Here is a 14159-nt window from a genome sequence, read left to right on the forward strand (position 1 = left end):
CAGGCGATTCTTGGTTTTGATCACAGTACGGGCAGATATTAGCTATTGCCGGAACCTTCAAACTGAGTACATCTCTAGTAGAGAGAGAAGAAGAAGAAACCTTCCACAAAAAGTGTTTAATCCTGGAAAAACTGGAAGTTTCCATAAGGATTTAAACATTTTCACCATTCTGACCCCTACTGTGTCTGAGACTTGATCTTCTTCATACATCTTACGGTAAGTGGACTTTACAAAGAAAGAGCCACTTCTCTCTAGCAGCCAAATTAATCTGTCTTCTTGGTTAACATGGATTGGGATACGAAGAATATAATTCACTGTGTTATCATCAAAGATTTCTCGCAAAATATTAATATCCCAAGAAGTAGATTCAAGGAGAATAAGTGATGCACATACTTGTACTGAAGGAAAGAGGAACTTCCTTGTTTAGGCATAGGAGGAGAGTTCATCTCTTCAATCCATCTGTGCTTCCATATAATATATTCATACCGTCACCCACGCACCAAAAGCTATTATTAAGAACAAAGCTCAACTCTGAGCTAATGCTTCTCCAAGAGCAGGTTGTGTTTAACTTCTTCTTCAAATTATATAGATCCCCATCAGAGTAATATTTGGCTTGAAGTGATTTAGACATCATAGAGTCAGTATGTGAGCAAAGCTTCCAAGCAGACTTTGCCAATAAAGATCTGTTAAAATTTTTGAAATTTCTGAAGCCCAAACCACCTTATTCTTTGGGTTTTTGGGTTTGTTTCCAAGTAATAACATGTTGCCCCTGCAAGAATTTTTATTTCTCCAGTATTTTTGTTGAGAAGATTTCATTACTGATGGTAGAATCAGGAAGTTTAAAACTTGTCATATGATGGATTGGAATGGCACCGGAAACATTTTTTACCATAACAGATCTGCCTGCTTCACTAATATTGATTCCATTCCATTTAGCAAACCTATGGTCCATCTTATCACACAGTAGAGAAAGGAATCCTCTTTTTCCTTCCAACAAAAAAGGGTAACCCTAAGTATCGTTCTTCTGAGATATTGAGGTATCTAACTTGTAGAGTGCCACTTATGAGTTGACAATATTCAGGATCCATATTAAAACTGAAGTAGACTGCTGACTTGTTGAAATTAATCAACTGCCCAGAACATTTTGAAAACGGATCAATCACATGGAGGAGCTTGTTAACTTGAGTTTCATTGGCTTTACAGAACAATAACCAATCATCAACAAATAACAGAGGGTTTATTTTTGGAGCAGAACGAGAGATCTTCATACCAGTTAATTGACCAGAAGCTTCACAATGTGCCAAATACCTAGAGAAAGATTCCATTTCCAAAATAAATAAGTAAGGTGACAGCGGGTCACCTTGACGAATTCCACGAGAAGGCTTGAAAGCTGAAGTAGGTGAACCATTTAGCATGACTTCAATTTGAGTTGTAGTGATGCACTGAAAGATGATCTGTCTAAATTTCTCCGAGAAACCAAAATGCTTGAGAATATCTAACAAAAAACTGCACTCCAGCCTATCAAAGGCTTTTAACATGTCCATCTTAAGGGAAAGATGACCAGTATTACCTTCCTTTCTCTTCATTGCTTGAACAATTTCCTGTACTAGACATATGTTTTCCGAAATTAATCTTCCTGCTACGTATGTAGATCGCATGGGAGAAATGATTGTGGAGATGTGCTTCTTCATCTTAAAGCTATAATCTTTGAAATAATTTTATAGATTGTGTTACACAATGCTATCGGCCTAAAATCCTCTGGTTTTTGAGCTATATGAACTTTTGGAATAAGAGAAACTCTTGTATTATTTAACTGCTTAAGAAGATACCCCGAGTGAAAAAATGATTTAACCAATTTGCAAACGTTATCCTTTACAGTCTGCCATTGCGTTTGGTAAAACCCAGTAGGAAACCTGTCCGGGCCTGGAGAATTCCATGGTTCCATTGTCATCAAAGCTGAATGTATTTCCTCTTCAGTAGGAATCGCTTCTAACTGATGGATTATCTTCAGCTGTAATGCATTGAGGTATATTAGAGAAAACTGGTGATGTCTGCTGGTGTGAAGATGTCATAATATTATGAAAGTGATTCTTGAGAATAGCTGCGAGAGAATCTCTATCATTACACCATGTGCCATCTGGAGCCAATAATGAATCTATTCTGTTGCGAGATTTTCTTCTATTCATTCTAATATGGAAGTACTTAGAGTTCAGGTCCATATCATTATAGAAATGATCTCGAGCTTTCTGTCTGTTCGAACTCGCTTGAATATCATTAAGTTTTCTGATTTGTTTCTCCAATTTAACTATTTCTTCAGTATTAGAACCACTGATATCAGAAGCTTGAAGAGAAGTAATATTATGTTGCGGCTGAGCAATCGAGTTACTAATATTACTGAAAATACTTTTACTCCATTGAGGTAAAGAATGTCTTGTGAAAACAAAAGCATTACTGGACATACTTTATTAGTAAAAAAAAAAGCATTGGAACCAGAAAATCTAGCAGACCAAGCATTTTTAATTTCGTCAGAACAACTATGTTGAGATAACCAGTGTTCAAAGAACTTCCAGTTTCTACCCGTAACTTTATTTTGTTTACACATTTCTAGTAAAATAGGGGCATGGTCAGAACCATTCTGAACTAAGTGAGTAAGAATAGACTTTGGGTAGGAAATAAACCAGTTGTTGTTTACTATAGTCCTGTCCAATCTAGATTTAATTTGACCAGTACCGTGTTTGTTGCTAGACCACGTAAAAGGGTTACCACAAAATCCCATATCAATAAATCAAAATCATTGATTAAATCAAGAATTTCACTAGAAGTATTTTGAGTACTTCTACCATTAGGAGAAAGAGTGATGTTCAAATCACCAATAATCACCCAAGGGGTGTCTATAGAATTACTAAGTTGAGAAATATAAGTCTTTTGAGATGATTTTTCATGGATATAGGGAGTACCATAAATACATGTTAGAAACCAAGCTCCTCTACTTGGGTCATTTATAACTTTAGCATGAATTATTTTCTCAGACTGTTTCAACAATGTCAAGTTTGAAGCCATCTGTAGCGCCCCCAAAGCTAGCAGCTGACTAATCCAAGAGATTAACTAAATGAAGAGGCACTAAGAATCTAAATCATTCACTTAAAAATTCAATTAAGAAATATGTTACATAGCTTAACCCAAAAACTAGCCCCGCTCAGAAATTTATAAATAAAACTCCTCTCAAATGATACATATACAATACTCATTTGGTTTGCAAATAGAATATACGACATAATAAACATAGCAAAAGACTCAATGCCACAAAGCTTCCACTGCGCAACTCTGATTTGTCTCTGAAACTGAAAGTGGGAATGGGTGAGCACATCATCCCTAAAAGTGGTGCCCCATAGGAATCACAACTAGCTTTCAAGTAAACATTAATATGATTCGAAGACAATGCACAAAAATAATAGTGTAAAAAGAAGCAGGTTTCATCGAAAGTCGATAATACACGGAAAGAAAGTAAAACACAAAGTAGAAACTTCTTCACAGACATCCATAAATAACAGTAAACATCCATGTATGAGATGTGTGTTGCCGCATATAAGGGAAGAGTAATATGATGCCAATTCCACACCGAATAGGTAATACTGCGGTGTATCTCCCTAGCCATAGAATACTGAATATATATAAATGAAGAATAATATTGCGGTTTATCGCCCTAGCCATGTAATATTGTGGTGTATCCTAGCCATAAAATACTGATATTGTGTCGGCACACATCTCATACCACACAGAGCACACAAAGATATGCATGAATTTCACAACACCAAGATTGATTTGTAAAACAATAATGAATACAAGAGAGTTCGTTATCGATTCCCACCTATTTTGATGACAAGCCTTGCCTACCTCGAGATTCTACATCCGCTGGTTCGTCCTTTGAATCGATCGTTGTTAATATAGACTAACTGTTAATCACACAAGCACACTAAGAATTTAGCCAATATGCTCATACAAGGTTCATAACACAATATTATACAAGTTCTAGTTATAGGCTGAGTCAAATAACTAACGGTTCTATTTCTATCAATAGTTCTACAACCTGGTAATATGTAATTTGGGAATAAATCAATATATACTTATCCAAATTGGGTCAAATTAGGTATCATCGGAAAGCCGCAAAAACCTGAACAACTTTTCAGAAGGAACCAAAAGCTAATTCGGACCATAAATGGTTCAAAACATCAAAATACTAATCTTGCCCTAAACCCAAGCCCATGGGCCTAATCCGGCATGGCCCACCAAACCAGCCCACCACCCATTTAATGACCCATCGGATCAACCATGACCCGACCCAACAACCCGTTCTCCTAACCCATCGGGTAAACCCACTACCGACCCGATAACCCGCTTCAAGACCCGAATTGGTTTGACTCACCCAACTCAGTTGAGTCAGAAACTGACTCGGTCATCTTCTTTATGAGCCATGGAAAATGAAAAAACGATCTGATTTAGGCCGGACAAACAAACAAGGAGTTAACCGCATGGGATACTTAGGGTTTTGAGTCCCATGACATATTAAAAAGAATTTGACAAACTTATTACTCCCTCTGTCCTAATATTTTTGTCCTCTATTATTTTTCGTTTGTCCTAAAATACTGGACAGCTTCTGTTTATAGTCATATTATTTAGTCAAACTCTCAAATATATCCTTCAAATTTTTACAATTATAAAATTATTTTGACTATCACTAATCTAAATATTAAATGATATCTTCCTCAATAGAAAACAAATCTAATAAATCAATCCATAAATTTTTCTATTTTTATCTTCTATTTAAATATTTCTATTTAATTCCAAACCCTGATATTCCCTAAAACCCTATTTGATAACACCGAACCCTAAAACCCTTTTGATTCTTCTTTTCCATCGTTCGCTCGTCTGAGCTCTCTCCCTCGAGCACCATCATAAACCTAATGGCATGTAAATTGATGGTAGGTACTGGTTTCGTATGGGAAAGTGGTGGGAGAACAATAACCCATCTTAATCGATGGCAGCATGATGGTATTTCCTCTCGAAAATGTTCCGTTCTACAGGTATTATGCCCCAACAGAAGTTATTTGGCTAGGGTTGAATTGTGGTCAAGTTCATGTACACAATTCAAGTTCTCTCTCTGCTTTATATATTGTTCGACATGAGATTCTAATTTTCATATTCTTGCAGGACAAGTTCTGTTGGAAAATTGAACTCAATTTTCGTATATGAATGGAAAAGTCATTTGGTTAGTACCTTATCGGATTTGGGTGTTGGGTTGTATAAACAGGCTTAATCTTAGTTTGGCCTAATTAGTTAGGTTAAGTTAGTTTCAATTTGGAAACCAACAGAAACCCAAAAGGGAATACGTGAAGGGATGTAACCCTTGAGGCATCATAATTCTTCATTGAAGAGGTACTTGAAGCATCATGATTGTTCATTGAAAAGGTACCAATGATTTCTATAAATACCCTGCACACTTAGATTAGAACATCATTAGAAATCTAATTATCATCCTACTGCATTCTAAAATCATCAATTTAGTTTGTGTTAAAGAGAGAGTTCATCACTTTAAGTTCGGTTCATCGTTTCTCGAAGTTTGGAGTGCTACTACATCGAGAAGATAGTCGTTGTATCCTGGGAGACAGACATCGATAATCCGTAAGCACCAGTGCAGGGTGAATCTGTCTTAAGGCTAGAGGATATAATCCTTGCCTCGACTTTGGTTTCGTTTAATTGGGTTTGCATATCTCTTCTTCTCTGTTTGTTTTATTGCAGTTTATACACAAGATTGCCAACGAGTTCGCGTACCCACGAGTCTTTCATGAACTCCAATTATTCCATCAAGTTTAAAACCGCATGGATGAAGCCAAAGCTAACCCGTACAAAGGCGTATCTAAGGAGAAGTTGGAATGGTAATTTAAATTTTGATTGATACAAATCTATATTGTTGTTTATTGTTTTTAATGATTATGCTTATGAAAGTGAATATTTTGTTTTGTTTACTGACATAATTCTTCTTTTTGGAGGATTTGCTGCAGGTCTTCTTCTTCGTTTTTCCTGTTACTTGTTTCATTATTTTTGTTGGCATTCTCTCGTTATTGAGTTCTCATCATTTGACAGATCCTCTCGGGCAATGTCATGTCACACCATTTGGATTCTCTGTTATGATGAAAAAGGTCGGTAGTCGATGGCTTCTAGTTCCTTTTTAATGTGTGTTATTGTCGCATTCTTCATTTGTTGGGCACTTTTTTTGATATTACATCTGAGATTTTTTTTTTTCATTTCTAATTTAGCATTTTTATTAAAAAAAATCAGCTGATGGACTTGGCCGAAGGTAAAATTGTGATGGCTTTGGAGGGGGTACAATTTGGACTCTTTAGCAAATTCAGGTCTTGCATGTCTTAAAACTTTATTAAATGACAAGCCTGCTCAACAATCTCAAGAGACCAATGCATCTGAATCTTCATGGCGCGTAATAAAAGAGGTAAGTTACCACCAGGTCATTCTAATTTCTGTTGGGTTTAATAATCTGAATCACATAACTGGGTTACCATTTAATGAAATGGTAGTCAATATACACAATGTAGCCATTAAGCAACTCCGATCCTAAGAGAGACACTAGTAACTGGTGGTAATATATAGTCAACAAATGCTGATAAAAGCTTATTAAATGAAGCGCACCAGATTTTCATGGATGTTTTCTACGGAAGAAACGTTGAAGGAGGTGCTTGCAGACCGAGTGATTATGTGACCAGAAATATTGCTGGATTTAAGCAAGCCACTATCAATGAGAAGTTTAGAAGTTGAGACGGGGTTACACAACCAGATAAATCATTACATTTACTGAAGATGTATCTTTTCATTGGTTATAAAAATTCAAACTTGTGACAACAGAGTTATACATACAATTTCTCTTCGTCCACATATTAAGATTACTTTCAAATCAAAAATCCTTACAAGGTTTCAAAGTAATATAAATATTAAAAATAGTCCCACATCCGGAAAGGGTATTCCAAAGATTTTTTATATATGAGATTAGAATTGCGTTGGTGATCGCCAATTAACAATGATTTGGATGCACACATAATAGTCCAACATGAGCTATCAGCCAACATAAGATTATATTTATTTTATTTATTGAAAAAAAAAACAAGGGTAGAGCAACGCACAATCAGAATCAGAATTCCGGGCCTCGAATCAGATTTCCGGGCCTCTCCATTTGTTGTTGATTGGTTTTTTTATCAATCCAATTATATGGTAGTGGCCGTCATCTTACACTTATGAGGTTAGCTACCCCAAATCTCAAGAGCTTCACCTGTAAATCTCACTGGGGGCATGGCTATAATCTACGATACTGTTCCGTTCAGCTATCCGATGTAAACATTAACATATTTTATGGTTTTGAGTATGAACACCTAGAATTAGACGAAAAAGAAGTGTATGCTTGATTTATCTTATAGATTCCTTGAGGTACTTTTTAATTATATAAACGTTAACTTAGTCGTGTACGTTTTAATTATATCTATATAGACAGTGTTATGCCTGAGTAATGATTTAGGAGACTTTCTACTATTTCTCAAGGGTCTCTCGAGTACTACCGCGTCAACTCCCTTGCTTATGTAACCTGCAATCTTTGAGGATGGAAACGTGGCTTACTAGAGTTAGCTTGCGCGCGATAGCATACACTCTCACTATTTCTTCCAATATAAAACTCTGATCCTTAACGGAAACCGGGTAAAGCTGAGACTCTGATACTTACTCACTATTTCCGTCTGCTTTGCCTTCGAAAGGTAAATATGTTGTTGAACTGGAATTGGTTAAGTTTCTATGGGTATTGTTAAACTGGAATTGGTTAAGTTTCTATGGGTAAAATCATATGCTGCTGCATGATATATATATAAATTAAGGTAGCAGATGATTAAGTTAAAGACATTCTGTTCAGCTAAACAAAGTGTCTATGCTGGTTGGCGTTTGGCAAAACGTACGAAAGAAAATTTAGTTCAGGATAGTTCATGCAATATAAATTGCTACTGATATGAACTCATCAGTCAAAAGTTAAAATAAAAGAAAATAAGATAGCTGCAGTCTTCCACATTTATCTTTAAACCCAAATAGGATCCTATAGAAATTCAAAGACACAGAAAATGAAAATATAATGACTCGAACAGATTGATAAAAACGATGCTTCAACGCAGAAGAGGATATAAACAGAGCAGGACAAAGAAATGCATTACATGGGCATAACACCTAAGACAATTCATATTCGTATGAAGTATGAACATGTTTCTTTACTGAAACTGAGATTGAAACTTACTAAGCAGGCTTTAATGACATGTAAGGCATCCACCATTAGCTTATGGCTAAAACAAGTTTAATTGGATGTCATTTCAGGCTCCTCAAACTTGCTAAGAAGAAGCAAACAGATCAGTCTAGAACTATCTATCAATGCATTGAACACATCTCGGTCAAGACATAAATAACAACTAGCACCTCTGTGGAGAACAAGCCATGCATACAGTACTTTCCCACTTCAGCAGCACCCGTGCACAACAAAGTCGACAAATACAGTGGTTCACAATTAATACCGAGAACTAGGAAAAATGGTGACATCCAAAACAAAGTGCATACTTGGATGTTTTAGCATACCAATTTTTTCTGTCAGAGGCGAAACATTGTTCTGTTAAGATGAAACTTTATACAATTACAATGGAGGATTCTCGTGCCTCCATTTCCTCCAGTAAATTCTCACAATTGAAGTAACCTAATGAGTAAAGAACAACCAAAGTATAAGCATGATCACCAATATGAATTCAAGTGCAGCAGTTTTATTGAATCCAGGCATGATTGAAATGCTAATGGGAATGAAAACATGGACATACATTTGAATTACCTTGGAGTTGTCAGAATCATCCCTAAATCATTTGAATTATCTGCAACATTAATTTTCCGAGATATTCAACAGATAAATGGAAGACCATCAGAATAGCTGTATGGGATCCAGTTATGCCTGGACCCAATTGTTTATGAAATCAACAATTTTTTCCCATAATCAACAATGCTCACTATGGCGGAACTTGTACCATTCTTAGATATTTTGCTTCTGTTGCCATAACCCATCAAATGGGCTATAAGAACCCGTATACACCATTCTTATTAAGTGATCAGCGTACCTATTCCTTCAATTGTTTCTGAGAGGAGATATCATTGCTGCTTGGATTCAAAGGGATTCCTGCTCCACCAGATTCCCATATGAAACCACTTACTAATAATCCACATGCATTCTTGTAGAGTTGAAGGGATGGACACTATTACCGTTCTTGTAGAATCGATCTGAATAACGATTTTAATTCCCTCAAAATAGAATGATAAAGTTAAGCTGGATAAAGACTATGATAAAGCTGGAGCGTTGTTTTTGAAATTACACGAGAAATGAAATCACAATAAATTGAGCATAACGTTGTCTATTGGAACCTCTTTCCAGTTCAAGTAGTACCTAATGCCAACATCTCGACGTACCAAGATACCCATGTAATTTGTGATTTCTGATTTAAACTTCCCCTTAAATTGACCAAAGCCTTCAAATTGTACCGCGTGTTTCCATTCAATCTTGTCAAACCCCGAACCTTTTTCTCTTCAAGCCTTAGTGCTTTCTCTGGTGCCCGTGTGTCTTGATGTGAACTTTCCACTGTGTCATCCGTAGTCTCGATTGCTTATTCTGATTCATGAAGAAAGCTTTTATCAGCATTTGTTGACTATATTACCACCAATTAAAAATGTAATGATAAATAACGTTCACTATTGCTTAATGACTACATTGTAATATTGACTACCATACCATACACTGCAATTCATAATGAGAGAAAGAAGAAAATACAAAGAAAATAGAATGAACTGGCGGTAATTTACAGCTTTTATTACACGCCATGAAGATTCGGATGCACTGGTCTCTTGAGAATGTGGAGCAGGCTTGTCATTAAATAAAGTTTTAAGACATGCAAGGACTGAATTTGCTAAAGAGTCAGTCCAAATTGTATCCCCCTCCAAGGCCATCGCAATTTTACCTTTGGCAAAGTCCATTAGCTGAATTTTTTAACAAACATGCTAAACAAGAATTTTAAAAAATCTCAGACGTAATATCAACCAAGTGCCCAAAAAATGAAGAATGTGACATTAACAACCATTAAAAAGGAACTAGAAGCCGTCGACTGCAGACCTTTTAACAGAGAATCCAAATGGTGTGACATGACATTGCCCGAGAGGATCACCGACAGCTGTTCAGTGAAGCAGATAGTAAAGAGGCACAAAGAATTAGAAGTTAACATGAACAAGCTAGAAGTTTCGGAAGTAAAATCAGGTATAGAGTTGGAAACTATGCGAGAGAATGCCAACAAAATAATGAAACCTAATGAAACAAGTAACAGGAAAAACTAATAAAGAATACCTGCATCAAATCTTCCGGAAAGAAGAATTATGTCATAAACAAAGCAACCAAAGGAAACTTCTTTTAACGATGGAAGAGAGCTCCGACAAATGTGAAAACGGTCAAGAGTATGCAAAAATCGGCCAAGCTTAGTTACCATAACCTTATGATTAGCCCATCTCTTAACAACTTCTTGCAACATGGATACATCATCATTCTTCTCTTGAATAGCTGGTAAAACTTTTGATTGCAAGTAATCAATAAAAACGCCTTCATACCTTAAGTAAAGCTCTGCAGAATAATCACGACGACTAGGTGGCCCCATGTTGTGTAGAGCTTCATCCAATAATCGGCGTCCATTGGTGATTCATCAGGGACGCCTTCAATAATATTTATCACCTTTGTAATTCCTCTCTGCACGATTTCCCATCCTTCTTCCAACTCAATATCCCTTTCGTTTCCATTCTCAACTCCGATTAAATCTCAACTCAAATGAAAAGAAAGTGAGCGAGAGGAACAGGAAACAAAACAAAACAAATCTTCGTAAGCATAAACTGAAAACAAATAACAAAAACCAGATTTGTACTATAATACCTTGAAATAATCTGAGGAGAAGACATTCCCACTTCTCCTTTGTACGGGTTAGCTTTGGCTGCATCCACGCGGTCTTAAACTTGATGACATAATAAGAGTTCATTAAAGACCTCTGGGTACGTGAACTTGTCCTGCAAGAATATGAAAATTAGAATTTCATGTCGATCTGCCGATAACCAATCTATAAAGTTGAAAGATAGCCAATACCTGTAGAACAAAACGTTTTCGAGAGGAAATACCATCATGCTGCCATGATTAAGATGGGTTATTGTTCTTCCACCACTTTCCCATACGAAACCAGTACCTATCATCAATTTACATGCCATTGTGGTTTATGACGGTGCTCGAGGGAGAGAGTTTTGACGAGCGATCGATGGAAAGGAAGAATCAAATAGGGTTCTAGGGTTTTGGTGTCAAATATCAAATAGGGTTTAGGGTTTGGTCAAACTCTTTTTAATATGTTATGGTACTCAAAACCCTAAATATCTCACACTTAACACATTGTTTGTTTGAGTCTGTGTCGGCCCAAATCAGATCGTTAGTTTTTCATTTTTCATTCTGAGGCATTTTATACCCGACTTGTTGGGTATGAATCCGACTTAAATTGTGTTAAAAAAAACAACCTCTAAGTTGGTGAAGGACCTGACACCTTAGTCTCGTACCGAGCATGTTGATGTCAGTGAATTAATATCTCCAAAATCATAGCTACGCTCGCACCTTTAGTGCTGGTGATTTGAATGCTAATCACCATGGATGGGTTTCAACCCAATTCAGAATGCTAGTCTGCACTGGATCTATTTTGAATGTTTCGAAAGCGACTGGTTGTTGTCTTGGGGTTCTCCTTGCCTGGCTTATTGGGCTAACGGTGTTGCTTTAAATTTAATTATTACTTCTCCAAATATACAGGTATTTGGAGGCGTGCAATAGAGCGTAAACATATGAACCATTACTACTTATCATGTACTTGTGCTACATCTCCACACGTTAATTAAAAAAAATTATATACTATTGAAATTCTATGAGACTTACTGATCCCTGACATTCACAACCCCGTGCCATCATATCAATAACCAAATCACAATTAACATTTAGTGACATTACAGTTCAGTTTCTTAGCAATTGAATTTACCATGACGTACTTCTTCTCTTCTTTGTAATTGGAACCGCCTACCAAGCCTGATGGGTGTGCTCTGATGAATTGTAAGACATACATATAATGTACATGGCCTTGAAGTGTGGTGGAAGGTGGAAGTAGATGGTCAGGAGGTTACACAAAATGAATGGAGAGGATATAGATTTTATGGAAATGGTCCTAAATTTCGAAACAGACGCATAAAATGGATCCCTGCGTTAAGTGTTAGACACATTGTCGTCCCATAAACTATTTCTAATTTTCTTGCAAACTTGACCCGTATTTTCAAATATTTTTTTTCTGAAATGATGAGCTACACTACTGATTTAGTCTGACCTCGAAGATACGACTGCAAATTCATAATGAGAGAAAGAAGAAAATAAAAGAAAATAGAATGAACTGGCGGTAATTTACAGCTTTTATTATAATTTATGGATTTTGCTACGTGCGATTTTGGCAACATTGAATGATAATTTATGGCGACGCCTAATATCTTGATAAGATATGACATTTCATGGTGACACCCAGTATCTTGATAAAATTCAAGAAAAGAAAGAAAATATCATTGTAACACCGGTTTTAGTCTATTTTGGAGCACTCTTTCATAATGAACACATTACAAATATGCAGTATCTTGTGATGTAAAGATAAAACATTGTTAGCAAATATTTTATCGCCACAAATAACATAAATAAGATTGTAATTAAGGAATATGTTGACATGCTGCATGTTTGATAACTCTGAACCCCGTCCGTGACTATAAAAAACTTTGAAAGAAAGAAAGAAACAAAGAAGCAACCATTTCCTTAGTTTTCGTTTTCAAGGCTGATTCCAGTTCCAATCATAATGCCAAAATCACCATTCCTAGTTTTAGGATCAGCTTCTACCATCTTCTTTACTCTTCTTACTTTATCGTTATTATGTGCACAATCAGTTGATGGTAGTATTGACCTTGTTTGGAGCCAAAAGATTGTCACCGTGCAAAATGATATAGATCCAAGCGTAGCTTTCAAAATCCATTGCAAATCAAGTGAAGATGATCTCGATGAGCGTATCCTATATTACAAACAAAGTTTCTATTGGAGATTTAAAGTTAATTTTATGCGGTCAACTAAATTTATATGTGATTCAAGTTGGTATGATCCAAATGAAAAAAAGAACCACACAATGGAGTTTTTTGCTTACAAAACTAGGAGGGACTATGACAGACATTGTTTAGGTGATTGTTTTTGGAGCATTCGTCGAGATGGTGGCTACTATGGTAACAGTGGAGCAGATAAAGATTTTCCGTTTGAAAAGATGTTTTCTTATGAATGATTCTAATTTTAGATTATCGGTTGATAATCACGTGAAATGATGTAATGGTGCTTTAGGTCCTAGTCATAATTTTCCGCAAGAAACTCACGACCAATCCGGTATTTCCGTTTTCTTATAGTTAGTTGAAATCTAATAATTGCTTGCTTCATTAAGATGCATTCCGCTTCTTGATATATTTGGTTCGTATGTGAATCAAATGTTTATTGAAATATTAATAAAAATTACTACCTATGAAAATGGCAATATATATGCATAGGTATGTGCGGACTCTAATGATTACAGGCCAGTAAACATAGATATATTGCACGTTTTCTGATTTTTTGTTATTAAATTATGATAAGTCTGATTTTCCATTTGAGGGTCAAGCAATTGTTATAACATAGATATCAAGCATGAATCACAACCAGGTCTACAAATGTAGTACGTACGAAACAAAAAGATGCAACGAAGACTTTCTGTGATAAGCATATCTAAACTTTCCTGGTAATTAACCCTCTCCCACCACCAACCAATCTTTATTCTCGTAAGTAGTACTAAAGTAGAGATGCATTCTCTACTCTATGCTTGGTAATTCCATAAGGTGATTAGATTCCATCACCCAAAAAACTAAGTGTCAAGTATGAATCAGGGTCACCATCATGGTGTAGGTATGTATTTCGTTTTTCATGGAGTGTG

General features: G+C 36.0%; 1 protein-coding gene and 1 long non-coding RNA gene across 2 annotated transcripts; both read left to right on the forward strand.

Moving 5' to 3' along the window:
- Positions 1 to 5885: 5885 nt before the first annotated feature.
- On the forward strand, positions 5886 to 6411 carry LOC113310514. Its single transcript, XR_003341180.1, has 3 exons — positions 5886 to 5933; positions 6142 to 6197; positions 6337 to 6411. It is a non-coding gene; the product is annotated as an uncharacterized LOC113310514 (long non-coding RNA).
- A 6602-nt stretch (positions 6412 to 13013) lies between these two features.
- Positions 13014 to 13484, forward strand: LOC113311268 (S-protein homolog 29-like). Its single transcript, XM_026560109.1, has one exon. It carries the CDS (start codon positions 13014 to 13016, stop codon positions 13482 to 13484), a length of 471 nt encoding a protein of 156 aa, XP_026415894.1.
- The last annotated feature ends 675 nt before the right edge of the window (positions 13485 to 14159 follow it).

This window comes from Papaver somniferum, chromosome 9 (genome assembly GCF_003573695.1).
Source record: "Papaver somniferum cultivar HN1 chromosome 9, ASM357369v1, whole genome shotgun sequence".
NCBI classification, from domain to species: Eukaryota; Viridiplantae; Streptophyta; class Magnoliopsida; order Ranunculales; family Papaveraceae; genus Papaver; species Papaver somniferum.